Source organism: Knufia obscura, assembly GCF_036327395.1.
Source record: "Knufia obscura strain CCFEE 5817 isolate CBS 148926 chromosome Unknown scaffold_15, whole genome shotgun sequence".
Taxonomy (NCBI): Eukaryota; Fungi; Ascomycota; class Eurotiomycetes; order Chaetothyriales; family Trichomeriaceae; genus Knufia; species Knufia obscura.
The window spans coordinates 233,872-260,376 of NW_027042701.1; the positions used below are offsets into that span (position 1 = coordinate 233,872).

The following is a 26,505-nucleotide window of genomic DNA, read 5'->3' on the forward strand; positions in this document are numbered from 1 at the left end:
TATTGCGCTACAACATCTTAAAGTAGGCTCAATTTTGGTGAGGCAAGCATGCAAGTGACCGGCTAGAAATCGAAACCGGCTAACTATCTTGACGCTAAGCCTAAGCCTCTGAGTAAGCCCGAACGATGCATCGAAAGTGTCTCAGATATTGATGTCTTGGCGATCGAAGCTCATACGAGCAACGGCCATCACACCGGAGAAGACAAATCGATGCGCACATCGTGTTTTCACCTGCGCTCAATAAATGAGCTACCATGCTATGTACGCATGTACTGGACAACGACATCTTCGACGGGGGCACACATGATCCGGCAACGTTCTTGATATACGATGCAACGAACCTCGACGATAAACATTGCGTTCATAGTCTCGAAGATTCCGATTGAATACCTTGGCGAAAGCTCGAAATAGCCGTATCTGATCACACATATGTAGATTTCGACACTGCACAGCGGTGGGTTGATCACAGTTCTTTGCTAGCCAGCGTTCCTGCTTGGCGTTCTATCGACTGGTTCCAATGCAACAGCTACTGAGCACCTGAACAGTCCGGAGATAGTAGTAAAGTCTGTAAGGCAAAGCACAGTACTGTGTCGCTTCGAACCTGGTTGCAGTGTATCAGCTCCCACCACTCGTGGCGAGGTAAAAGCAGCACTTTCCGCATAGCATTATTACAGCTTTTCATCCTCTTTCGCCCGGCTCCCGAAGCCATAAGCCAGACCACCTGCTACCACATTGGCAAGAGCTAGAATCTGAGTAGCCCCACGTATTATGCCCCTAGCACCAAACTTGTTCATCAAGCCGAGTCTCCTCCTGCCCGCGAGCACTAGATATGCTCCTGAAAATGCTGCTGTGGTTCCTGCGCTGTCGATCTTGTATCCTTGCAGGTTGAGGTAGCAGGAGAAGGCGAGCATCGGGGGAAATAGCATAGGTACTGTCTGGAATGGTCTCGCATGTTGCGCGAAGATGAGAGTAGCTAGGCCCATGGGCGGCACGGACGATTCTATCATAAGTGTAAGTAGCCATTCTGAGATCGTCAGCGCATGTAGCGCGTTGACCGGGAATGAGACTTACCACCCCATGCTTTAGCTTGTTGTAAGAACGACTTTGAGGGCTCGGATGTCGCCATTGCGGTGATGAGAAGTGATGGGCAATCGGCTTTGTGGTCGTGTGCTGTCGCAAGTGCAATGCGATTCGCGCCCACTGCACTCGCGATTCTGTTTAGATGGATACGTCATCGTCGGCAGTTCTGCTACAGTGGCAGATTGAATCATCCGTAATAGCACGTGCTTGGCAAGGCGCTTGTGGCCTGTCACGTCCGACGTAGAGTCCGCCCAGCACACTGCAGTGCAGCGTCATCTGCCAAACGAATCGTATCTACAACTTTTGGCCGTTCCCCACTGCGACCACGGTTGCCAGATCTGTAAATTGACAGCATTGTACATAACCACGGGCCATACACCTCACAACTATAGACGAGACGAAGCGCACATTGCTGTACCAATTCAACCCTTGCCAGACCCTCTTAGAGGAGATATATCTATTCGAGCCACCCTGCCTACCCACTCGTTATAGGGCGGCATGTCCAAAGCATCTGGCTCGAGCGCGCAGCCGAACGGAGATGCCAAACACAGACAGCACAATGACGGTAGCGAATCGCGCGCATATACACCAGAGCAAAAGGCTGAAGTCACGAGGATACGAAAATGTAGCGCAACATCCTTTTACGAGATCTTGACAGTAGAGAAGACGGCAAGCGACGGACAAATAAAGAAGGCATATCGCAAGATAAGTCTGTTAACGCATCCGGACAAGAATGGGTACCCGGGTGCAGATGAGGCCTTCAAGATGGTGTCGCGGGCCTTCCAGGTGCTGTCAGATCCGGACAAGAAGTCGAAATATGACAGGTTTGGTGGAGATCCGGACAATAGGTTTGCGAGTAGTGGTGCGCCGCCACAATCACCGTTCGGAGGCGGCGGCGGAGGGTTTGCGCGCTCGCCTGGGGCAGGTATGGGTGGCTTCTACGAGGATGAGATATCACCGGAAGAATTGTTCAACAGGTTCTTTGGCGGTGGTATGGGCGGTGGTGGCGGCATGGGAGGCTTCCCGTTCGGTAAGGGGTATCATGATGGGTCCGAGACTTGTGCTAACAGTAATTAGGGGGTGGTTTTGGCAATCAGGGATTCGTCTTCAACATGGGAGGAGGCCCTGGCTTCAGGGTACATCAAATGGGCGGAGGCATGCCACGGCGGAGGCCAGCTGCATCAGGTCAAGCTCAACAACCACAAGGGCTTGCGGCATTCACACAACTTCTGCCGCTGCTACTAATATTCATTCTACCATTACTTTCGTCATTATTTACAGGATCTGGTTCATCGGGACCGACAATGCGCTTCGATGGACCGGTGAAGCCCTGGACAATGCATCGAACGACGCCGGGTTACAAGGTTGACTACTTCCTGAATCCGAAGGAAGTGGACGGGTACACAGAGAAGAAATTCAAATCGTTAGATCGGAAGGCTGAGGTGGATTATGTCACAACGCTGCAGTATCAATGTGAACGAGAATCGACGATTAAGAGGAATGCGATAAATGATGCAACGGGGTTCTTTTTCACGGATGAAGCACAGTTACGGGCGGCAAGAGCGATGTCGATGCCTGGGTGTGAGAGGTTGGATGAGCTGAGGGTCAGGCGGCAGTACTGATGACGATGTTCAATTCATTGCTTGCATGGCGAAGGAGTTGGTGGTCAGCCCCTGTGAGTGGTGCATTTCTGGCAGGCACTTTGAAGTACTGGTAGCAATTCGAGCGATGGAGCACCTCCCACCGTGACTAGCACTTTCACAAGCAAGTTCAGTTTGCACGGTTTGTCATTTGCCTCGCGCCTAGAAGTTTCGGTCCACCTATTAATTGGAGGCTGACGCCATTACTGCTTCCCCAACTTGTGCCTGATTATCGGTCGTTCCTGCCTCGAGTCCGACGACTACAGTATTCCCATCTCGAGTACTTGCCACACCTCTTTTACCACTACTATTCACACAATATGTCTGAGCCTATGTCAGATGCTGACAAGGTGCGTCATAAGCACCAGAACTGAATCAAACTCACAGCTATCAGATTAGAAATAAGAGACTCGCGAAGTTACAGCAGCAGCAGGCTCAGGCGACATCACAGTCAGACAGTCCCTCCAGTCCTCCGATCGATGAGAAGCCGGTGACAAGTATTCCCAGTAATGATGGCGCGGCTTCTGTACCAGCGCAGTCGCCTGTGCCTTCTGGCACAAGCACCCCAGCCATGTCCTCTTCTACAACCTCAAAGCCTGATGCACCTCGGATAAATATTACCAGAAATGTGACGCCACAGAAGCGTGAAATGAACGGTAGACAACGATCCTCGTCAAGGCCATCCTCGCGGCAGGGCGAAGTCCCGAGACAAGCGGAGTCGATAGCACAGTGGGGAGACCGCACGCTGAGGAGCATCTTCAGAGTCACCTTCGATGCATCGCAGACAAAAGACCAGAACGGCCATACCTTATATCCTCTCTCGTCCATGCAAGAAGAGCTTCAGGCAGATGGACAGGAAGTGCGCTTGAGTGTCGATCTGTTAGAACAGGCTATCATGGAGGCAGGCGCAAACTTGGGGAGATCTGCGCCACATGATTGGTTGTTTGCGTGTTGGAAGCGGGTTCAGAGACTCAGCAAGAGCGTCAAAGATCGCTCAGCTGAGAACACGAAGTGGGCTATCATCTCTGAAGCGCGGAGACTATGCTTCAATTGGTGCATACTCGCCCTAACGACGCCAGAGGTCTTTAGTGCAGAGTACGACGGTGGCAAGGCCTTTGCGGACCACATGCTGATGGATCCTGAAGACGATGGTGGTGTCGACCACGACTTCATTATTGAAGCGGTGACTAGGTGGGACGATGACGACTCGATAGCATCAGCATTTGTGAACGCAGTTGAAGAGCTGAGTCGAAGACTCGCAGGCATAACAATGGACGGTGAATACCGGCCCTATGTTGGTATCATGAGACGACTGGTTGCGTTCAAGCCTGTCATCAATGCCATCGTTCAGTCGTCCATGTTCTGCGACAAATCCATTCCAGCAGCACAACTAGAGACACAGACCATATTAGGTCCCTACTTCCAGCTTTCGCCCCTACAAGCACAGGTTACTAGCCAGTACTTTCCAGGGCCGAAGACGATGGATCAGGGCCGGATACGCAACGCCCAACAAGCTCTTCAAATGTCTCTCAGGACACATCAGACTGAACTGTCCGAGATCGTGAAACCAATGGTACGTGCATCAGCCGAGGCCAAGGATGCCGTGCTCGACTGGTTTGCCCTGGTCATCAACTCAAACCATAAGCGTCAAGCTCTGCAGGTCGACAAGACGACAGTATCGTCTGATGGATTCATGATCAATGTCAACACCTGCCTCGATCAGCTAGCAGAGCCATTCATAGACGCAACCTTTTCCAAAATCGATCGAGCTGAGATCGAGTATTTGAGGAGGAAGCCACGGGTCGACATCAAGGACGAGACCAAGATCAATGCCAACCAGGATGAGTCGGACAAGTTCTATGCTGAACAAGTTCCCGGCGAGAACAATTTCATTACAGAGATCTTCTTTCTCACCACCGCCGCTCACCATTACGGCTTGGAGTCAGCACGCAAGACTCTTAAGGACATGGATCGAGAGCTCAAACACATGGAGAAGCAGCTGGAGAAGTTCGAAGGCGAACGAACAAAATACATGGGAAATCCAGCTCAATTACAGATGTTCGAGACTGCACTTAAGAAGTACAAAGATCAGCTCGACAAGGGCATGTCCTACAAGTATGCCATACAAGGCGTGCTCTTAGACGAACTGCAACAGACACGGTCGATGCAATTCATGCGCTTCACAACGGTGTGGCTTCTACGGCAGCTTTCAGGTGGCACCTATCCTCAGCAAAAGCTCAAATTGCCCTTCCCAGATCAGTCGGCTGCTATCAAGTGCTTACCAGAATATTTCTTGGATGTTATCTCCGGTAACTTTGGCTACATCCTATACAATCTGCCACAGATTGTCTCATCCACACAATCGGATGAGCTTATCATGCTTTGCATTGCGCTGTTGGAGAATTCAGGCTTCATCAAAAATCCCTATCTGAAGGGTAGCTTGATCACAATTCTTTTCAGAGGTACATGGGCCTACCGGCACGGCGCACCAGGTATTCTCGCCAACCAGTACAACAGCATGCCTTTTGCATTAGAACACCTGCTACACGCCATGATGAAATTCTTCATCGAAGCAGAGTTCATGGGCGGCCACACACAATTCTTCGACAAATTCAATATTCGATTTGAGATATTCCAGATCATCAAATGCATCTGGCCGAACCCCGTCTATCGGGAAAAGTTACTTAAAGAAGCAAAGGTCAATCTGGATTTCTTCGTTCAGTTTGTGAATCTGCTGCTCAACGATGTTACCTTCGTTCTTGACGAATCCTTCACCGCCTTCCACAGCATACACAGCCTCACGAAGGAGCTAGAAACAAGCGGTACCACAATCACACAAGAGCAGAAACAGGAAAAAGAGGAAGCACTCGAGTCGGCCAAAAGCAAAGCAAAGTCGTATATGCAGCTGACCAACGAGACAGTGCATATGCTGCGGCTGTTTACAGAGACCTTGGGTGACGCATTTACGACGCCCGAAGTCGTTCAGAGGTTGGCGGACATGTTGGACTACAACCTCGAAGCCATGGTCCCACCTAAGTCATCTTCCCTAAAAGTTGACAACCTGAAAGAGTACAACTTCGATCCTCGTTCTCTCCTGAGCGAGATTGCAGATGTTTACCTCAACCTCGCGAACAAGGACAATTTTATCCTCGCAGTCGCACGAGACGGCCGATCATACAAGCCACGAAACTTCCAAGAAGCCAGGAATATTATGCAGTCCAAATCCTTGAAATCGCCAGAAGAGATAGCCAGGTGGGATCGACTACTGCAGAAATTCGCAAAGACGAAAGAAGAGGACGAGGCTGCCGAAGCCGACCTTGGTGATGTTCCAGACGAGTTCTTGGATCCGCTGATGTACACCATCATGGAGGACCCTGTCCTTTTGCCAACGAGCAAAAACATCATCGACCGAAGTACAATTCGAAGTCATTTGCTGAGTGATCCAAACGATCCTTTCAATCGGGTGCCGCTGAAGATTGAGGATGTGATACCAGGTAAGTTTGCCTTGACATGATTGTCTTGACAGAACAACGCTAACATGATGTAGCAACTGAAATGAAACAACGAATTCAACAGTTCAAGGACGAGAAGCTCGGCTCGAAAAAGAAAGAATTCGTCGAGACTGTGCAAACTGTCGATGCAGAGACGGCGGAGCGAGAAAGTGCTGATGCTATGGATACCAGTGCATAAGAAGCCGGGGCTTACAGGTTTTGACGGTGGGTGGCGGCAAAGCTGAATAGGTAGCCGGACTTAGCCAGCTGTTTGACGAACGCACGATCTCGGCCCCGATTGGTTGCACATATGAGAAACATTAATGGATAGACGATAGAGGTGGCAGACGCAATGTCTACTCACGAATAGGAGGATGCCCTTCAATTGGTCATGGACAAACAATCGGCAGTCGAGTTTCCGCGCCGACTTCCGCTCAATTTGGCGGCAGAAATCACGCTCCACGCCCTATTGAAGCACCGTAGTAAGCGATGATACGGTAGAGTCCAAAGCTGATCACGCACTTTGGGGTCCTGTCGCGCTCTGTCGCGCAAGTCTTCACCTCTTGCCTTCCCTACTATCTGCTTTGTGCTTGAGAGAGCTACCATTTCCCCTGTACCTTACAACACACTGTATAAATGCTCCTCACTCAGCATTTTTTAATCGCACACGAAGCCAAATGCGCTTCAGAACCCCGGTGTCTCACCAGCTGAAGGACTGTTGAGCCTGTACAGCTGTTCGCGTGTAAGAGTTGAGGTCTGCTTTCGATACATTATCTGGAGGAGACCAGATGGCAGAGCCTCGTTGACTTGCTTCATTCTTGCAGGTGACAACGAGTCGAAGTTGAATACCTGGCCTCGACGAGCATTGGTTTAAACCGCTCTTGCCATGCTTGTTTGGGTTTTGCCTGTTGCGACACGCTCTATGGACCTCATCTGACACTAAATTTGCTTCGCTGACAGACGCGCAGGCTTAAGTCCTGGGCCCTCAATATTGTAGCTGGCAGACGCTAAAAACCCTCAGACGCTTGCCTCATCGCCCTGGGAGCCTCGAGTCCTTGCAAAGCAGTCTAAGCACAATGAAGGACTGCTTCCACGATAATGCAGTATCAAAGCATTTCGTTCTTATCTGAGAGACAATGACAAGTAGCACAACCAACAATAACTATTGTCAGAAATGCCCTTTCGGATCCTTGGTTTCTTCCCTGTTCCATGGGCTATTATATGCAGCTCGGCTGTAGAGCACCCTACCGTAACCCAACATCCATCAAACCCCAAAAACTGCATACACTCACAGGTTCAAAGCTCAAATCTCTGAAACAACAATCACCCAGATGACACCCCAAATGCCACGACGTTCCCCAACCTCAACCTCAGGCTTCTGCGCCTGGGGAAAATACACCGGCAACGGTAGGTCCGACGAAAAGGGCTTCTCGGCTTGGTCCAAGGAGATCAAAGCTGGGAGTAAGTCGCGGACGATATCCGTCGGAGGCAGTGCCAAGGATGGGGTTGGAAGGAGCGGGTATGGTTATGCTGTTGGCGGTGGTGGTAGCAAGAAGAATAAACATGCTGGTTGGGATGGGTATGACTAAGCATCGTAATTGTTTGGGCGGATAGTATGAATGTTATTTCTGATTTGTCTTCATGTACACACGCGTTTTTGTGCGATGATGCTCATGTCTCTCAACTAGCGCAGCGTCAACTCAGATCAGCCACTGCAGAATGGTTCAACGACGAACGAGCCGATTCACACTCATCTTGCTCATCTCGCCCCTCTCGCAATGTCCGCTCCGATGTTGCTGATCCAGCTCGGACTGCGGCTGATTCGACTTATGCCTTGCCCCTCGAAGTAGCTAAACTTAGCACAAATCGACTTTGGCAAGCATGGCTAGACTGTGTTCAATCTCGCTGACTTTGTAGCCATTGCATTCGGGTCATTCATTTGACTCGCGCCATCTCGGGCTCTTCGCAAAGCATCGTCTTTGCTGTCCATCCACCTTTTGGCTCCGAACGAATTCCACAGTCGACTCTATATTCAGTAATCTCCATATCCAACTCTTTGCAAAAGCCCTTGATCTTCCGTACGATATCTTTGGTATGTGTGTGATCGGCGATGTTTTGGCTATACTTGAGTACGACCCTCCGGTGCTGCTGGCCTGTAACGAGCACGCCAACAATATACCACTTGGATTCCACGAACCATCCCAGTCCTTGGTGAACGGCTTGCGAGCAAGAGAAGATGAGATTCTTAGCTCTGCATGGAGGGAGTCCTAACAAGTCTTTCGCTAGTATGTCGGCTGAATTGCTTGTCAAAATCATTTTCCGCGATACGACACATTGTACTTACTCTCATCAGTATCCATCTGCCATGACTCGAGAGTAGTTAGTCCCTTAAATTGTGGCATGATCCTCCCCATGAAAGACTCATATCGGCCAGTGTAAGATGTGACGTCCAAATGACGGATGGTCCGGAGCGAAGCTGGTAATCGAAAAGGCAACTTTATGAATTCACCGAAGCAATCGCAGTCCCCGATGACGAAGATTGCTTCAGCTAGCCAAATTGGTGTTGCCTCAGCATTGATCGTCTTGCAAGTGAGCAGAATGTTCTGGTGGCCTCGCGATAGCCCTTGATCACGGTCGCAGGTCTCGCTGGGGGGTCCTTGATTGGGATCGTGAGCGTAGAACCCTGTGGAGGAGAAATGCTGCTTGTAGACGACGAGTCTGAGCTCGGGCGAGAGATCGAGTAGAGACTTGTTGGCCATGATGGGGATGCGTGAAGATTCGGATGCTCGAGGCAACGGATCGATGTGAAAAATGTATGTGCTGACGGCAGTACGAGTATGGACTAATCATATAATGTCTGAGCTATGGCAAAGTAGTATAGCTGAGTGACAGAAAGCTTTTGTACAGTAATTTCAGTATGGTCTTGTCGTAAGAGGAAGGAAGTAGCACGTGCATGACTGCTAAGTCAGTCGCATCTGAAGTGAAGTTGTGTTCAGCACGAGGATAGTGACCGAAAATGCAGGCCCCAGCGTCACCAGCGAGCAGCCCAACTTGAACATGAATGCATGGCTCATGTCGCTGCCGTCACCTTCAGATACCCTCCAGAGATGCTCAAAGAAATGAAGATTCAGATGTACATTATCAGGAGCAGGATTAGACACAAATACCGTTCGGATCAGCGACTAGAGGTCAGCCTGGGGTAGTGAACATGTTGATGCTATCGCTTCAAACAATGATAGCAGAAGCAGTTCCAAACCTCAACGTGCGAAGCCGGCCACAAGCGGGAGAGCATAATAGGGGCACAGGGCGACGAATGATTAGCGTGTAAGTTTCGTGATAGCCTACGGGTGATCGTTATGACACCCTGGTCGGAAATTATTGATGTTGAAATTGTTGTTTTACAACCTCTCTGTGTATGTACCACACAACGTAAGAGTGATACTGTGAATACAGTACTAAGCTTACCGGAGCGTCTGCGTCATCTGAGAAGTTAGTAGACTTAACTATACGTAGTTTTAGTGGCGTGGTGAACGATACCTAGTTGAGGGGTCTTTTAGCTGATTCTAAAATAGAGATTCGGATAAGGCTGAAAAGTTTTATAGCCTTGTAGTCACCAAAGTTCTAGGGCTCGCCCCTGGAAAATTAGGCTTTTACGCCTGTAATAAGCTTAATCTTTAGTGTTCGACCCTAGAAGTTTAGTCTGCCTTAGGCTTTCACTCAGCCTTTCTTCGTCAGCCTTATCTACTATAGAAATTCTGAAGTTCGCTATGCAGCCTATTACGGTAAGAGAGTCGCTTTCTACGCTTTAAATTCGAGAGCTCTATAAGTAAAGATACTGCTAGGAGTCAGCTAGCAGCTAGTACCATCCTTATAGTAATCAGCTACCTCTGTAGCAGGCATATTGCGTGAGAAGCCGTTCCTCCACAAAAGTCTGAAGAATAATTTCCGACCAAGCTGTCATAACGATCACCCGTAATAGCCAGCCTTACCGCTTACAGAAACGATAAGCAGAGCTCCTGAAGTCGGAGTAATCCCGTTCACCCCAGCTCCTTTCTTCCCGATTGAGATATAGAAAGAGTGCACAGTCCAACATATCAGCAAGTTCGTATGGTATACGCAGCTCTCTGGATCTCGAGACGATATGCCCTGAAGACCGTAATACTCGCCGTACGAAATGAAGCTCCACCATCGTGGCCCTAAGGCTAGACACTCACTGGTAGGACTCTTGCGATTCAGGCCAGCCCTCTTAGGATTGACCAACAATCACCGAATCGGTGGCCGACCTCGTCAGTCATGTGCGAACTCGATGTCGCTGATGGTTTGCGATCTAAAGCCTGACATTGGCAACATCTCCTCGTTTGTGTCAGCAGTATCATACGTGACCGAGTGCCGTTCCCACAAGTTTCACCATTCGTGAGCCTGCACAATGCCCGTTGTCGTGCTTCAAAGAACTGCAAGTTCACTGCGCAACGAGATCTTCCAACACAAAGTCATATCACCACAATGCACTTCACCGAACAAAGGAGGCGGTATAGTATATAAGTCCTGATTCTGCTGCTTCCAAAAAGACTTACCATCTTAACAATACATTCTTCGTCATCTAACTTGACAAAACTAACCAACGATCCTAACCAACACAACCCAACAAAACCAAACCAACCAACCAAACCACTACCATACATGTCTAATCGACAAACAACTGAGACTACCAAATCCAACATGAGCAACGGATCCCAATCTAGCACTCCTTGGAGGAGGTCCAACACGGCCACTCAGTCTCAATCCAGGACTCCTTGGGCTAGACCCGCCCCTGCTGCCCAACCTCAGTCCAGGACTCTATGGGCCAAATCAACGAGCAACCAACCTCAATATCAAGCTCAGCCAAAGGCTCCCGTTGAGTCCACGCAACCTGCAAAAGAGTCCAAGCAACCTGCAAAAGAGTCCAAGCCCAAGGCCGCTCCAGAGACCAAGACCCCAGAGAAGCCACAACCAAAGCCAGAGTCCAAGTCAACCAACACCGGTCCTCGGTTTGACCCTGACGAGCCCGCATACTGGCAAGCAACGGCAGCTAAAGCTGGACCCGGTGCTCCCTATTCCTTGCAATACAAGCCCGACCACCGAGGTAGAGTGTACGGTAATCCTGCGCCATCTGTCTGGGTTCGGCAGGCGGATTTTGCGGGAGGATCATTCTGGTAAACGACTTGTTGATGGGGGGTTAGAGGATGAAGGTAGGTGAATTTTTCTTTTGGCGTTCGGACCTAAAGGAGTTTCGGAGTTCAGGTGGATGTTTATAGAGTCGAGCGATGCGATCATGGGAGACTGCTGGTCAGTGTCTCTTTCTATCACAGGTCCGTGATTTTCAATAGCACAATTTACCATTTGTTTTGATACATTCTTCCTCTCGGTGATCCATTTTCAGTGACCGCGTTCTACCGCCCAGGCGCACGTGCTGTTACAGTCTCCATGCACCCAAACCATGTGCATCATGCCCAGCTCTTGTCTAGATATACGCCTCATTTCGATATAGATGCACGTCTACCAAAATCCGTTAAAACATTCATCGGCCCGTACCTCTTCCAATTCTCGAGTTGGTCATACGACTTGAGCCACAGCATGCCGATAAGCGCATTACCACCTCCCTGTAACGGCGCATCGGGTATCTCACCCTGGATACTCCCTGTAGACCGCGGAACAACCATCATCCATTCCTTGACCAGTAACAGATTATGTGCATCGCCAGAGGAGATAGACAACTCCCTGCACATGTCCTTATACATACCGAACAATCCATCCGCTTGCAAACCCTGCGGCGCCCTGGCTAACCTATGCTCAAAAGGCAACCTAACTACACCAGTCAATCAGTAATCCACCCTTCACACCAACACAACAAACAAACATACCCTCGCAACCACCACCCACAATTCCATCCGCAACACTCCCCCACCCCGGCCTCAAAAACACCTGCAAATGCTTATGCGCAACACTACTCCCCGCATCCGGCCCCCCATTGAAAATAACCATATACCGCTCCCCAAGGCGTCTCAACACATCACTCGACGCCTCGAAGTCATCCAGCGTCAACAACTCCGTCTGAGCCTGGAAGTCCCTTGTATGCAGGATCATCTGCGGTCGCACCCAGCAGTACTTGTTCAAGATGAGTTTGTGGTTGGGCTGCACTTGGCAGAGTGTGAATTCTGGGTCGTCGTCGAGGAAGCCGGGTTTGCGGGATTTGTCGTTGGGGTTGAAGGGTTTCGTTTGGTTTATGGTGCTGATGCGGAAGTGGACCTGCGGAAGGAATGCGAGGATCAGGTCTTGCTGGGGCAGAGGTGGGCGGGTGGATGTGGACGTACATCGAAGGGTTCTTGCTCGACTGTGGTTTCTTCGGTGGGCTCGTAGAATAATTCACCTTTTTGGTTGAGACTGTCGAATTGTGCGATGGCTTGAGCTTCGAGCTCTGTTGTGATACGGTCTGCTGACGCCATTTTGACCTGTCAACGGTAAATCCGAGCGGCAAGCAGGATGTATCGTAGCTGTTGTCAAGAGAAAGTGTCATGTGAAGGAGGATTTTTGGGCAACTGAGAATTTCGGCAACCTTTCCATTCTTGCTCTAGCGTTGTTTTAATGCTTCAGCGGATGCTGTTTGTAGGGCAGTGTCGTTCGAGAGCACTCCCTGCTCTATTTGTTGGTCTCGGACATGAAGATCGTCGAGAAGAGACCGCTGTGAAGACAAGTGGATTACTTCTTTCTCTATCGCTAGTGAAAGAGGTCAAGCGCACTTCAAATGATAGACCATCTCCAATTTCCATGCATGCATGCTCTCCACGCCTTGAATGACTCTATAACACTGATTAAGGACTATGATAGACGCATCATGCCCTCCTCTCCTTCTTGTGCTTGACCCATGCGTCCCGTATGACGCTTTCCAAAGAAGCTGTGACTCTGACAGATTCCATACCTCGTAACTGCTCTGTTGCAAACACATCATCTAACAAACCTCGACGAGCAACAATATCCTCCACAACCTTCAGGATGTCTCCATCTAACGACGAGAGGTGGCCATACTCGTGCTTTCCCTGGTCTCTAAGACCGATGTTCCCATTCTCGACCAGCCACTTGCCGAAAACATTCCTCGCTTTGTCGATCTTGGTCTTGTATGTTCCGCAGATCTCAATTCTTTGATGTTCTCCATCGAAGCACCATAGGACATCCATGATCAATGCCAGCATCTTGTCGTATGTAGTCTTGAGGTCTGCGTCTTCGAGCAATCCGAAGATTGGCAGCTTGAGATCCCAGAGCTCATCGAACAAGAGCTCTACAAGGTCGCTGCATGAGCGCTCGAACTTCAGGTAGTCAAAACGCAGAAATGCGAACTCGTCTTGTAACCCCTTCTTGACCACCGCGAGTAATTCCGCCGGCTGCAAGGTTGGGCTCCTGTCACACAGCTTGCACAGGTCGGCTCTGTTGTTGATTTTGAACTGGTTGCTTGATTTGTCGAAGACCAAATTTACTGGATGTATTTTGCCAGTGTGCAGTCTTTGAACCAAGGTTGCAGTAGCGACGAGCTCTGTCTCCTCGATGCCGAAGTGATAATCTGTGATGCCTAACATGTCCTGGCTAAGTCGACCGCTTAGCATGTGAAGCAAAGGTGTCGAGGAAGGGGTGAGGCGACGAGCGAGGTGGACTCCCGTAGTAACGGCATTGTTATCCTTGCGCAGCGTTCGGGCCATGGTCATGACAGTCCTCCTTCCATGTAAGCCCAGCGCATAAGATATTCTTCTCACAAAGGCTTCTCTGTGGTTGTCGCTGAGGGCAGGACGATCATCCTGGTAGATGAACTTCGAACCCAAGGTCGTCGTCAAGAAGTCGAGGTCAGGCCACAGTGGCAAGGACAGTGCTTCTTCGCGAAGAAGGTTTGCGAAATGGGCTAGCATTCGAACAACGACGCCCTTCTCGATTATACGAACGCTTTCGTACGCGTAGTTGAACCGGACAAGGACATCGCTGAGGCACCACAACACAGGATTGCCGCGGAGAGCGTTTCGTAGTGGTTGTTTCGTGGCTTGGAGACACTTCCGGAGGCGGTTTTGTCTGTCCTCGCGAAAGGCCTTGCTAACGGAATAGCTTACAAGAATGCTCGCAGACTGATGCTTCGTAGTCCTATAATAGTCTTCCCGCTGATTATACAGAGCTTCAAATTCCGAGAATACGTTTGACGCACGGTTGAAAGCAAGAGAGGCTTGATTGTTCCCGACCAGGGAGAGCAGAAAATGCAACCGGACAGCGAATGCTATGGCGACAGGCATCTATCGGAACGGTGCAAGGTCAGGATCCCGGATGCGCAGCCAGTATATTGCCAAAGTCAAGAGGTCTCGAGGGAAGGGAGTCGACAAATCGTCCTTAGGCCTCATTGAAACGAGAAGATTTAGTAGATATTCTTGCTCGGCTGCAAACTGCTCTTTTGTGCTCATAGAGAGGTATCGGGGTGGGCAGACTATTTGCACATCGTCGACGTAAGGTGGGTTGTCGTTCGGGGGAACGCTTTCCATCTGAGCGACCAATCCTGCCACAATCTTGCGCATGCGAAACAGTGGTGAATTGTGAGGCTGGTCTTCTCGAGCAGCGTTGATGGTATGAGCATAGGCGACTTTGCAAGCATCAGCGTCCTCGCATGTTGCATATATGCCACTCTCAGCCTTCATGACCATGTCTATCGCCATTTGAATCAGGAATGGTAGCTCAAATGAATTTGCCTGGTCCAGGCGATACCGGACAAATTCAAGGAAGAGGAATTCTTCGATCTGCTGTATATCTTCGTGCAAACAGAACATAGCGAAAGAGAATTCTGCGTGTATACGCTCCTCCTTCCTAAGCTGATTGTTCATCGGTGTGTCGTCTGGAGGCAGAGTGATGTTGCTAGCGGTAAACTGCTGTCAGGTCGCTCGTTTTCAATGGCACTGTCCGTATGATCGATGTTCAAAGCGTGGAACCTGTTGAATACATTTTTGACATCCTGCGACGATTTTTGTGTCTTGTGGTCCTGGTTACGTGTTTTGAGAGTAACTTTGGCCTCAGTCTGCAGCAAGAGGGCAGCTTCTTGCAAAACGATCACACAATGTTGATGCCTCGCATTAGCATCGCGTGTGAGCTGGTCATCTTGAGGTGTGTTGCTTCTGTACCAAGCTACACATTTCTTGCGCAGTTCTAGAACGGTAGCGAGCTTCTCTGCGATTCTCATCGGCATCGATGGTGGTTGTGGGCTTGCTGCGAGTGCAGCAACTGGCGGTAGTACGTCGAAAATTGCGAGCTTGGAAAGACCTTCACGACGAGCTATCGTCCTAGCTCGTCCTTTTAGCTTCGAACTAATTCTGATATTGCGTTTCCGAGCTTCTTCAGCAATCCACTGGAGCATATCCTCTTCCTCAGCTTTGTAGCGTCGATATGTACGTAGGAGGTGCTCTGGAAGCGCCATGTTGAAATGGCAGATACCCTGCAATGAATGAGGGCTCTTGAGCTACCATGTAGGGGCTAAGAGGTTTTGAAGCAGCACAAGCCTGGCATTCGCTTGCTCTCTTGACCGCTATGGACATCTGGCGCTTTCTGGAAAGGCCTTCTTTGTAACAGCTGTGCAAGAATACGGCGTGAAGCTTGTGCGCTCGTTGTGTTACACTGCCGCGGGCTCGTCATTGTGTACAGAGTTTGCATGAAAGCAAGTTGACCCATGTCTCTCCGTAGACTGTGCAGGCTCGAAATATTGTATGGGTCTCAAGAAAGATCTTAGAAATTCTGCCATCTGAGCCAATCTCTTCTCGGCATTACCATGGATGCATCAGCAGCTGTTCGTCTTGCAAAGCATCTGCCCCAGTAAAGTCCGAGAGATATGACCATGGCAGTACAAACACTGACGGTAGATCGTTGGATGGCCGTTGGCATTGTCTTGCACCTTGTTCGGATATGTGATGCCATGGGAGATTTCGATCCCGTGATAGTTCCTCGTGCACTGACAACAATGCCTGTCGTTCTGCGGTTGTCGAAGCCTATGAGTCGTTAGCGAACATCTCTGTGCGAGTGGTAAGACGAAGATGGATGAAAGGTTGGCGCATTAACGTCTGCTGACAAGGATCCACTTACGCGATGCGCTTCCCATTTGCTCTTCCAATGATAGGTTGTGGAAAGCCGGTACGAGCAGGAATCAATCGCTCAGCCTCCTCTGTAATTTCGTCGAAGTATCTTTCCCAGATATCATCACTACATTCCAAGCACAAGTGCGACTTTGCATTAGGGATGTAAGTTCTGCATCGACAGCGGTGCCACTGGTTGCTAGCGAAGAACGCCGCCGAGCAGGGGCTGCACCATGGCCAGATCCTGCCATCTGCCATAGCCTGCAATTCACTTTCGACCATGCTGTGGTTGAAGTCGGCACACGAATTGCAGGCCCAATCACGGCCGCGGTCCGAGACTCGGAGCCAATGGCGTAAGCCTTCGCAGCGATAGAATTGTATGCCATCGTTGTTGTCAATTAGGTCGGACTCGTCCCTTGTACAAAATGTGCCGACCCTGGGATTGTTGTCATCGAATTCCCATTCCCAGTCCAATTCAGAAGGAGGATTCACCAGATGATTCGGAGTCTGTGTGTACTGTATAGCCGATCTGAACATGTTCCCACATTTGACCTATAGGCATTAGTCGAGATACTGAGGATATCCAGTATAGGTGAACGATCAACGGAGCGTGCACTTACCTGCAAATAATGACCAGGAGCTGGGTAGGCAAGATTGACAGCATCTCGAAATGGATCCCAATTCGGCCACGGCGCATTACCGGCTTGGCGATTGAGTGCTTTGAGACGAAACCACTCCTCTCGCTTGAACAGTGATGCAAAGCGCGCACCTGCTTCGCCGCTAGCAGGTCCAAGTAGAAAAGCTGCTGCTCGCAGTTGTACTGATCGAGGGTCATTGGGGTTAGCAGCCTGCTGAAAATGAGCAGCAACATTATTGAGGAAGCCGAAATGGCGGAGGCTACGGTCGACTACACCGTTGGTCGCAGCAGAGTTATTGATGTAGGCGGCAGCCACAGCTCTATTGTTCAAGGATGCGAAGGTATTGAGCGCATCTGCAAGACCTTGATGCCCAGCGGCGGCATTTGCAATGAATCTGATTGCTTGAGGGCTGATGATCGGAGGCTGCTGAGCCTGAGCTTGTACTTGCGCTTGCTGTCCACCGGTAAATGCAATGGTACTCGTGATGATTCCAGTAGCCGCCAATGCAGTCGCAGCCAACGCATTGGCATTAGCTGGAAAGTCTAGAGCAGCAGCTGGTGGGTGATGAGGCCCAGGATTTGGGCCGGGCACTTGGTTGACATTATGGGCTCTTGTGTCGCGGGTAGGGTCTCTCTGAGCTTGTTGCACTGGACGAGCGCCTCTCCTTCTTGGTGGCATTTCCGCGATCAAGGATCCAAGGTTGAGTTCTCGAGATCAGGTTAAGCGTATACACAGCGCGACCGACAGGACGACGTTAGCTTCAAAATCGGCCCAGTAAAGTGCTTGTCGCGACAATGTTGGACATTTACCGATCAGCTTGTCCATCAGTCTTTGATGGCAGTTCAACTATGCACATACAAAGCGGCCACCTTTGATACAAAGAAGTAATGCACAGATGGTTGCCCGACAGTTGCATCTTCATTATTCGATTTTGGGAGAAGCCGAAAACGGCGAGTTCGACAGGGAGTTCGCCGGATGCACATTGAAGACGTGAATTTGCTCGAACGATCCATTAGATCCGGGGTCCTCGGCGAGTGCATCGTTGATGTGTAATGAAAGTTGATTATGTTCTCATACAAGAAGGAGGTAGAAGGAAGGAAGAGCCTGCCTCTCGACGCGTCAGGTACGGCCCGGTTGAAGGTCTGTCGGGATTCACGCACCAAAGACGATTGTAGTCCGGTGGAAAATGACGTCCACTAGCGCATGATAAGCACGGATGTTGGTGTGGCCAATCTACACCCCAGAAATCGATGCTGTCGCCAAGAGCTCGAGGTAAGACAGAATGACACATAACTCATAAGCAAAGAGAACGTTGTATGCCATTTTCATACAACTAGGCAATGAGCAATGGTCGCGCAGATTGCCCTTTCGAGCTTGGACCGTCGAACGACCCGTTCAGTCTTCTAACGTTGCCGACTGTGGGTCAAATCTCTCCATGCCCGCTTCAACAAAGTTGCAAGAACCAGTCGAGACTCCCAGATGGGTAGTAGACAGCTTACAAAAGCGCTGCTGAAGACCCATATGAAGCTGATTACGATCCAGGCAGTAAAGAATCCTTTGCTGAACACATAGTGTGAAAGAAACATTGGTATCGGTATCAAAAAGTCCATAATGAAGGGAAGGATGACGGAAGCAAGCAGGGCAAGCTTGTATGCGGACCGTAGGGCTGGAGCTGTGATGACAGTACTCGTTGAACTTTGACCTTCGATATCTGGGCGCGCAACGGGCCCGTTCGCTGTCAAAGGTGTACTCTTTGGCTGTTGCTTCTCCTCGTCAGAGTCAGCAGGTGAGGCAACAGCAGTCGTTGGCTCGCTCGAGTCTCTGGGCGGCACAGATTGTGATTTTTGGATAGATGCCTCCGTGTTCGAATTGATGGCCCTTGTGATCTCCCAGTCAAAGTCGTCAGGTTTGCACAGTGACACAACCGTGGTCACAATGAGACCCGTCATGATGGCAGCCAGGTTGCCAGCCAGTGTAGGGTAGTTACCACCAGTGCTCTCGAGGGTGATCTCTCCATAGTAAACTTTTGCTTCAGCAAGCCACGCTGACAGTCCTGCGACAAGCCCTACCAGAGCCCCTGAGACGGCACCAGCTCGAGTTTGCTTCTTCCAGCAGATCGAAAATGCGACTGGAAATACGGCGCCTCCAATGAGCAGTCCCATCACCAAGAACAACCATCCTAGATCAATGCCCACAACATGCCAGATGATCGCAAAAACTGCCATGACAAGCGCGAAGACGCAAACATTGATGTGAGCCATCAGCATGATTGTAGAAGGAGACGCGGCGGGTCGGATGTATGTCTTGAAGATGTCGAAAGTGAGGATCGAAGACGTGGCTATCAACTCGGCACTAGCGCATGATGTTACCGCCATGAACAAAGTGATCAGTAAAGCGGCTGCTCCGGACTTGTCGAGGAGGGCGCTGGCCGCATACGCTGAAGCCAGGCCAGCGGAAATGTCTGCTGAAGTTGGAACTTCGGGGTACGTTGGAAAGCTCGGACTATCAGTCAGTGCCACTGCTGCTAGCCCAAGCGTGGTCGCGAAGCCGAAAGGAATGGCGAACCATGCAAGACCTCCAAGGATGTAAGCTCGTACAGCAGTGTCTGGGCGCGAAGCAATAGCGCGCTGCCAGTATGCTTGATCCAGGAACACCGTGCCGCTACCTGAGCATAATTGTATCACACCAAAGATCAAGGCTCCATTCGATTTCATGGTGACGTACGAGCCATCAGTATTGCCAGGTACAGGCCGCTTGATGGCCGCTTGTTTGAGCAGCTCATACATTTGGGAGGGAGATCCAATGAGGCTACCCTCCGCGTAGGTGTGGAACATGAAAAAGAGGATGATGATCATGAGGATGAATGTATGTGAGAAGTCACACAAGAATGTCGCTCGGAGTCCACCCAGAAGCACGTACGCCGCGACACCCGTAGGAATGAGGAATATTGCCGCAAAGACGTTCATGCCTGTAAGTGCTGTCAGGACTGCGCTGCCTCCAAGCAACAATTGACTTCCAACCAAGATATTCGTGACGAGGGCGAAGAAGATGAATACAACATGTGCCAGAGCTCCATAGCGAACATAGATGATTTCGAGGTAAGTGTGGCACTTGGTGGCGTTCATTTTGGTCTTACATGCCAGAACGGAGAAGGCCAATATCTGAACAGTGGCTCCTGCAGCGTACCAAAAGGGGCCTGCGACGCCGTAGGTGTAGGCAACCGTCGAGCTTTGGAGAAGTGTAGCTGCCCAGGTCCATGCTGAAACTATGCCAGCCGCGATCAGGCCAGGTTTGACTGCTCTGCTGGCGGTGTTGAACTCTTCGGATGTCTTCGTGGAATATGCCGTGTACTTGTTCTATCGAACGATCAGTGTGGAATAGGGAATTTGGTTGGGTCCAAGTACCTGAAGCATAGATATCCCAATCATGACAACAGAGAAAAAGAACCCGATGCCAACAACGACGCCATAGCCGACGCCTTGCGAAAGCACTGTCGCATCAGATCCGGCCATGTTGACCTAGAAGCTTTCAGGGTACTTGTTTTGTCTTCGGTCACGTATAAGCTATAGGCGAGAGCCAACAGCAAAGACAGGCGGAAAGCCATTGTTATAACTCAGACATACTGCTACATGTATGCAAGCTTATCGCTTCCTGCCTCGGGCCCCGACGATAAGACCCTAGTAAGCACGCCTGGTTTGCGTCTGACGGGCCATTGTAGCCATGAGCGTTTGCAAATGAGTTTCTGGACGTACATTCCTAGCCAGTTAGAGCATGTTCGAAGGATTCGACCATAGATAGTGGTAGGCTTCTGCATGATCGACCGCTAGCTTGTTCCGGATTTGGAAGGCGCGACACATGTAAGAAGGGTGGGAAGTGATAAGAGCAAGCGAGGACTTCAGATCAGCCGGCTCGTCACCTTCGTCAGGTCCATCGTAAGAGCAAGCCTGAAGTGCTCAGCTCCGCGGTGCGCTCCCGATGACGGGCCTGAGCACCATAGTACAAACGCTGATAGCTGAAGTTCGTCACTTCATCGGTCAGGCGTTCCTCGACTGCGCACGATCTCGTCACAGCGCTCGCTACTTGGAAGTCATCGTCATTGGAACGGCAAACATTGTAGGAGAGTAGCAACAATCTTTCTCAGACGCAAATGCAGAGTCTCAAACGAAATATCCGATGGAAGTGGACGGGACCATAGACTTCTTGTCTGGAAGGTCAAATGTTGATGGGCAAGGCCGCTGTTGCCATATCGTTGTTGTTGCGTACGATGTCAACGATGCTGAAACTCTCGTAAACACTCAAGAACTCCTAAAGGGTTGACGGATTGAAAGCAAGAATTTGGTCGTACTTCGTACTCTACCGCACCTGCCGCCAAGCACTATTGCGGCAGAGCGAATCTTCGGTGTCAGCCTTACTGCCTTAAGCGGAAATTAGTCCTCCCTGCCTCGGTAAGTGAAGATTCGCGCAGGATGACATCTGTTGTGACATATTATTTTGCATTATTTTTTCGAAGATTAATGCTGCTAAGCTGACCCATCGGTGCATCAATCTGTGCGGCTATTCCACCCCAGGATAAAGTTCAGCTTCGTCATTCGTTCATTCGGCACTGGAGATCTTGATTGTTTCTATTTCCGAGTGGTGCGAGCGGCGTGGCCGACCGTTGGGGATTGGGACTGTACCTGACAGTCCCTAGTCTACTCGGTACAAATAAACATGGCTTCACTTTTCGTGGCCTCGTTGAGAAGTCCTGTCGCAAGCCGCGTTCTGAGGCCTAAAAGCGTACAAAACACCGGCTTACGCACTTCGCGAGCTTTTACTACACATATAAACACTGCTGCACGATCAAGACAACAGTACCACTTCCCCCGGACACAGAAGGCCAATACCAGGAAACCTTACTCTACAGTCGTTGTCCAAGACCGGCCCCGAGGACGCACGCGACGCATAGTCACAACTGTAATACTAAGCTTAGGTTCATTCCTCATAGGCGGCTACTTCGCTCTCAGCACAGCACCTCCCTTCCTCACCTCCCTCGTCATGGGTTCCATGCCGACGGACGAAGACACGCTCAAGTACGAGGCGCCGGACCAATGGACAAAAGAGCTGGACGATCACATCAAGAACTCCAAGCTGGCACAGGCTCTACGCGCGAATCCAGAGTTCAGAGAATCAAGACCACATCTGAAGATACCGCATGAGGTAGCACAGCATAATTTGACGGCCGGCACTTTGTCAGGGCCCAATATGATACCTGTTCCGCCTTATTACTTCAATCACAAGGAGGGAAAGAGCATGGTGTGTATCCTCTACGTTGGCACGCATGTTAGCGGGCATCCGGGAATAGTTCACGGTGGCTTTCTAGCTACAATGCTGGACGAGGGGCTGGCCAGGTGCGCGTTTCCTGCTTTGCCGAACAAGGTTGGCGTGACGGCGCAATTGAATATTGCGTACAAGAAGCCGACCATGGCGAGTCAGTTCTTAGTCTTGGTGGCAGATACAACGAAGGTGGAAGGGCGCAAAGCATGGTCGCAGGGGTACATTGCCCCGCTGGAGGAGGTGGACATTGGCGCCGATGGGCAGATACAGCATCCTGAACCGCTGGTTAGTGCAGATGCGCTGTTCATCGAGCCGAAACATGCAAAGGTAAGAAGCTTAGAACTTGCTACATCAAGGCACAGCTGACATATTTGGCAGATATTGAAGAGCTTGTACAGACAGGCGACATAGATGGAGTGGTGCCAGTACTCTCGATTTCTAGTTGCAAGTTAGTATATTATCATAGATTGGTGTTCTTGAACAAGGGCGGATTTAGAAGGTTCCCCCTGGGAATAAGAAGGGGAGTTGCCTGCCGCGTGTGAGAGCGAGCAATTTCACAATGTACCAATACAACAATGTCTATCATACCCAGCTGCTTTGTTCTCTTCTCCTGCCACACTGCATCAGAGATCCTTTCCAACAAAAACGTTCTGACAGCTGTATCCAGGCATAGATGCCTGACTACCTTGCGGCGAGCGAGTTTTGATGCCTCAGGCATGTACACGAGTGATGCAACTTGATGCGCATCTGATAGAGCAGGAACGACTCATTCCATAGCTTCACTGCCGCTTTATACCAGCAACACACGACTCAATTTCCGACATCTAGCAACTCCCTACCTCGTCTCCCACGTCCTCACCTCGTTCCCCACAACACCTTCTCTTCAAGCTTTCCAAATCTGCTGGCGCTGGCCCAGCATGCCAGACAATGCCAAATACCTGTTCGTTGCGTTGCCCTCTTCAATCACGCCCTCCGGACACAAAGATGATGCTATAGGCGCCATTCAGAGGGCAGTCAAGTCGGAAAATGGACTTGCCTCTCAGTTCAACATTCCAGATTTCAAGGTCGGTACACTCGACGCCCTGATACAGCAGTCTGAAGAGCTCGGAAGGATAGAAGGGCTATGTAAAGGTGTGGTCTCCAAGGTGGGAGACACTTTGAAGAACGTGCTCGACGGTGACGAGGCAAAGATCGTTATGCACAAGAACGTCAACGACAGTACGCTGCCGACAACCTACGAAAGTTGAGGCAGGAAGCTGACCAGCGGCAGAACCGTTAGAACAGTATCTCAGGACTTTCAGCTGGAACAAAGTGAAGTATAGAGCAGATAAGCCAATAGCAGAGCTCATGGATCTACTACAGAAGGTTCATACACCTCCTTTCCTAAGTGACCACGGCTAACGAGGGTGTAGGAGGCCAACAGCATAGACTCAGACGTCCGCACCAAATACAACCAATACAACACACTCCGCACTCAATCTCAAAACCTCCAACGCAAACAGACTGGCAATCTCTCCACCAAATCCCTCGTCAGCATAGTCAGCCCGGACATGTTGATCTCCGACTCGGAACACCTAGAGACCCACCTCGTCGCCGTTCCCAATTCCTCCGTCAAAGACTTCTACAAGACCTACGAGACAGTCTCGCAAATGGTCGTACCGAGAAGTGCATACTTCATCCAGAAAGACGACGAGTTCAATTTGTTTGCTGTCACCGTGTTTCAGAAACATGCGTCCGAGTTCGTGCACAAGTGTAGAGAAAGCAAGTGGATACCGCGAGACTTTAAGTTCAAGGAGGGTGGAAGAGAAGAGGAGCAGAAAGAGATGAAGAAGACCGAAGCTGAAGAGAAGAGGGTATGGGGCGAGACTCTACGGTTAGGCAGGACTGGGTGGTCAGAGGGTGTGATGTGCTTGGTGCATGTGATTGTGTTGAGGTGTTTTGTCGAGAGTGTGCTGCGGTATGGTCTACCGCCGGACTATGCTACAGCAATGATCAAGGTAAGCCGAGAATTCACCCGCAGTCTCGTCCGAATGTGCACGCTCAATTGCTAACGCTTGACAGTCCGACACGAAAAAAGCAGACCGTGCCAAACAAGGTCTAGACGCCGAGTTTGGCTATCTGGCAGGTAATGCATTCGGCAGAGACAAGAAGGGCAGAATAAGTAAAGATCAAGGCATGTCGCAAAACGACATGATGGGTGGTGCAGGCGATGCAGCAGATTATTGCGCTTACGTTTATTATGATATTGAGCTGGAATGAGCGCCACAAGTAGAGGTGTCTCATATCTCTGAAACTCCATTGGTAGCCGGCGTTGTCGCTATCCCTAGATATTGCATGCAGCATTTGACGCATGCTCATAGCAATATTTGCCAGCAAGCAGATTGGCCGCAACGGTAAAATTCTCCATGGAGTACCTACCTGGGCCAGTACGTGCTGTCTCGCACCTACACGCTCTCTTCAATGATGCTTGCACAAACATGCAGTCGATCTCACTTGCTAATAGCGGCTTACCGTTGCCCTTCCTGGGACATGCGCAGAGCACAAGAACCTCTTGAGCATAAAATTTCCCGTCTGTGTTGATATTGCAGCCGAGACTCTGATGCTATACCGGCTTCTCCGTAAAATGTAGTGGCGTCTGCTAGGGTACCGACATTTGACCTTGGTTACTGCACATCTTCATGACCTTGCACCTCCCATCGCCGTTGCCGTCGCGTTGCGGATTCATCGTCCATGCATCTGATAGTTGATAGACTGTTTTGCTGTGCTTTCCTCATCCCCTTGCTCCAGCCTGACCTTGACCCTGCGCCTGTGCCTGCTGCTGTCCATCATAGAGTCCGGAGTAATATCCCGCCCAGTAATACGCCATTTTGATGTTCTCTAGCGTTTGGTCTGCGCTGTCTGGAGGAGCTGTGGCTCCTTGCGGTTTTGTTGGAGCTGAAGTTGGTGCCGGCGCAGTGCTGTTTATGTCGTCCCGTTGTCGTGGTTGCTGTGTGTTTAACGGTGGTAATGGCGACGGCGGCATCGCTGCTGCATCTGCCATCATGGCGGGCGCGGTCCCGGTCATCCCAATGACATCGCCGTCGTCCCTATCATCCTCAATCTCACCTTCATCTGCTGACTCATCGTCCCGTTCACCACCACCCACAGCATCGTGCCCGTTCACATTTACAGCTCTCCCCATGCCCTGCCGCGCTACTCCACCCCCAGTCACATTTTCCGCTAACCCCCTTAACGCCTCACGAGCAGTCTCCTCATCACCCTCAGCCCGCCGCAGAACCTCATCTACATCCTCCCCTCGCGCATGAATAGAATGGTAATACTCATACTCCGCTACCGCGTCGTTCCAGGAGCGCACGAGCGCGGAGTCATCCCAGATTTCTTCGTGCGATAAAGCGCCGTTGGCGTTGGTGGTGGATTGATGCTGATGATGGTGGTGGGTTTTTTGTTTCTTGGATTTGGATTTGGGCATCGGTATGAGCACGGGATATTGGAAGGACTGGCGCTTAAGCGGGGTGATTCAGGGACGTTAGCCAGATGGATGGAAATCAAATGGATGGCGATGAGATGAGGTGATTGGCGTGCTTGGTTCTATGGGGTGGAGAACATATGGGTGGCCTTGAGATGAGTCTTTCGGCGTGCTTGCTTTGCTGATATGAGTACGGATAGTCGGACCACGAGGAGGAGATCTAGAGGATAGATCTAAAGTACCGGAAGGGATCTCGAATCTGTGTAGAATACTAGGGTGATTGTAAGCGACAGTGCTAGACATCGGCGTAAGATCGATAGCTGCCAGCGCTTCGGGCTTGGCGTCTCAGCGTTGGAATAGGCTTCCGGAGGAGTTGCATGCCGATAATGTGCTCCGCTTGCGCGTCCAGAGCGGCCACACCTTTTGAGGGTCTCACTGTAAAGTTATCATCCTTGCAGGCATCAAGACGTGCACTTAGCTTATTGTTTGAGAATTGCAATTGCTTCTAGCACCCTAACGAGGCACAAACATATATGCGGACAACCTGGCTGTTGAAGCGGAGCATGTGGTCGTCAGAGCTTCCTCATGGCGACACGGAGACCAATGGTTGACTCATCTGTCCTGTGGTTCTTTCCTTCACTTCAGCTTCAGGGCAAAACATTTTCTTGCAAGCAATCGACTGTTTGTCATGGCGACCCATCATCGCTAGCTATTGTCATGATGATTGCGGAAGCCTGGTAAGTATTGTCTCAAAATGTC

The 26,505-nt window shown here is 50.4% G+C and overlaps 14 protein-coding genes across 14 annotated transcripts; 6 read left to right on the plus strand and 8 right to left on the minus strand.

Moving 5' to 3' along the window:
• Positions 1-668: 668 nt before the first annotated feature.
• On the minus strand, positions 669-1,126 carry PMZ80_009905 (uncharacterized protein; the record flags this gene model as incomplete). Its single annotated transcript, XM_064878298.1, has 2 exons — positions 669-1,024; positions 1,072-1,126. The coding sequence occupies 2 exons, from the start codon at positions 1,124-1,126 to the stop codon at positions 669-671; spliced, it is 411 nt and encodes a 136-aa protein (XP_064725866.1).
• A 452-nt stretch (positions 1,127-1,578) lies between these two features.
• On the plus strand, positions 1,579-2,702 carry HLJ1 (Chaperone protein dnaJ; the record flags this gene model as incomplete). The annotated part of the gene is made up of 2 exons (XM_064878299.1): positions 1,579-2,110; positions 2,158-2,702. 2 exons carry the CDS (start codon positions 1,579-1,581, stop codon positions 2,700-2,702), a joined length of 1,077 nt encoding a protein of 358 aa, XP_064725867.1.
• A 338-nt stretch (positions 2,703-3,040) lies between these two features.
• Positions 3,041-6,410, plus strand: UFD2 (Ubiquitin conjugation factor E4; the record flags this gene model as incomplete). Its single annotated transcript, XM_064878300.1, has 3 exons — positions 3,041-3,070; positions 3,115-6,214; positions 6,268-6,410. The coding sequence occupies 3 exons, from the start codon at positions 3,041-3,043 to the stop codon at positions 6,408-6,410; spliced, it is 3,273 nt and encodes a 1,090-aa protein (XP_064725868.1).
• A 1,132-nt stretch (positions 6,411-7,542) lies between these two features.
• Positions 7,543-7,800, plus strand: PMZ80_009908 (uncharacterized protein; the record flags this gene model as incomplete). Its single annotated transcript, XM_064878301.1, has 1 exon — positions 7,543-7,800. One exon carries the CDS (start codon positions 7,543-7,545, stop codon positions 7,798-7,800), a length of 258 nt encoding a protein of 85 aa, XP_064725869.1.
• A 346-nt stretch (positions 7,801-8,146) lies between these two features.
• Positions 8,147-8,364, minus strand: PMZ80_009909 (uncharacterized protein; the record flags this gene model as incomplete). The annotated part of the gene is made up of 1 exon (XM_064878302.1): positions 8,147-8,364. A coding segment is annotated over one exon (218 nt), but the record flags the coding sequence as incomplete, so codon positions are not given.
• Positions 8,365-10,930: 2,566 nt separating this feature from the next.
• Positions 10,931-11,407, plus strand: PMZ80_009910 (uncharacterized protein; the record flags this gene model as incomplete). Its single annotated transcript, XM_064878303.1, has 1 exon — positions 10,931-11,407. The coding sequence occupies one exon, from the start codon at positions 10,931-10,933 to the stop codon at positions 11,405-11,407; it is 477 nt and encodes a 158-aa protein (XP_064725871.1).
• A 317-nt stretch (positions 11,408-11,724) lies between these two features.
• Positions 11,725-12,693, minus strand: PMZ80_009911 (uncharacterized protein; the record flags this gene model as incomplete). Its single annotated transcript, XM_064878304.1, has 3 exons — positions 11,725-12,056; positions 12,112-12,496; positions 12,562-12,693. 3 exons carry the CDS (start codon positions 12,691-12,693, stop codon positions 11,725-11,727), a joined length of 849 nt encoding a protein of 282 aa, XP_064725872.1.
• Positions 12,694-13,080: 387 nt separating this feature from the next.
• Positions 13,081-14,514, minus strand: PMZ80_009912 (uncharacterized protein; the record flags this gene model as incomplete). Its single annotated transcript, XM_064878305.1, has 1 exon — positions 13,081-14,514. One exon carries the CDS (start codon positions 14,512-14,514, stop codon positions 13,081-13,083), a length of 1,434 nt encoding a protein of 477 aa, XP_064725873.1.
• On the minus strand, positions 14,515-15,680 carry PMZ80_009913 (uncharacterized protein; the record flags this gene model as incomplete). The annotated part of the gene is made up of 2 exons (XM_064878306.1): positions 14,515-15,135; positions 15,210-15,680. 2 exons carry the CDS (start codon positions 15,678-15,680, stop codon positions 14,515-14,517), a joined length of 1,092 nt encoding a protein of 363 aa, XP_064725874.1.
• Positions 15,681-16,335: 655 nt separating this feature from the next.
• Positions 16,336-17,645, minus strand: PMZ80_009914 (uncharacterized protein; the record flags this gene model as incomplete). Its single annotated transcript, XM_064878307.1, has 3 exons — positions 16,336-16,456; positions 16,739-16,881; positions 16,950-17,645. The coding sequence occupies 3 exons, from the start codon at positions 17,643-17,645 to the stop codon at positions 16,336-16,338; spliced, it is 960 nt and encodes a 319-aa protein (XP_064725875.1).
• Positions 17,646-18,370: 725 nt separating this feature from the next.
• On the minus strand, positions 18,371-20,479 carry PMZ80_009915 (uncharacterized protein; the record flags this gene model as incomplete). Its single annotated transcript, XM_064878308.1, has 2 exons — positions 18,371-20,323; positions 20,372-20,479. The coding sequence occupies 2 exons, from the start codon at positions 20,477-20,479 to the stop codon at positions 18,371-18,373; spliced, it is 2,061 nt and encodes a 686-aa protein (XP_064725876.1).
• A 1,522-nt stretch (positions 20,480-22,001) lies between these two features.
• PMZ80_009916 (uncharacterized protein) lies at positions 22,002-22,691 on the plus strand (the record flags this gene model as incomplete). The annotated part of the gene is made up of 2 exons (XM_064878309.1): positions 22,002-22,607; positions 22,659-22,691. 2 exons carry the CDS (start codon positions 22,002-22,004, stop codon positions 22,689-22,691), a joined length of 639 nt encoding a protein of 212 aa, XP_064725877.1.
• A 506-nt stretch (positions 22,692-23,197) lies between these two features.
• VMA5 (Vacuolar ATP synthase subunit C) lies at positions 23,198-24,539 on the plus strand (the record flags this gene model as incomplete). The annotated part of the gene is made up of 4 exons (XM_064878310.1): positions 23,198-23,498; positions 23,551-23,645; positions 23,693-24,277; positions 24,342-24,539. The coding sequence occupies 4 exons, from the start codon at positions 23,198-23,200 to the stop codon at positions 24,537-24,539; spliced, it is 1,179 nt and encodes a 392-aa protein (XP_064725878.1).
• A 511-nt stretch (positions 24,540-25,050) lies between these two features.
• Positions 25,051-25,749, minus strand: PMZ80_009918 (uncharacterized protein; the record flags this gene model as incomplete). The annotated part of the gene is made up of 1 exon (XM_064878311.1): positions 25,051-25,749. The coding sequence occupies one exon, from the start codon at positions 25,747-25,749 to the stop codon at positions 25,051-25,053; it is 699 nt and encodes a 232-aa protein (XP_064725879.1).
• Between the last annotated feature and the right edge of the window lie 756 nt (positions 25,750-26,505).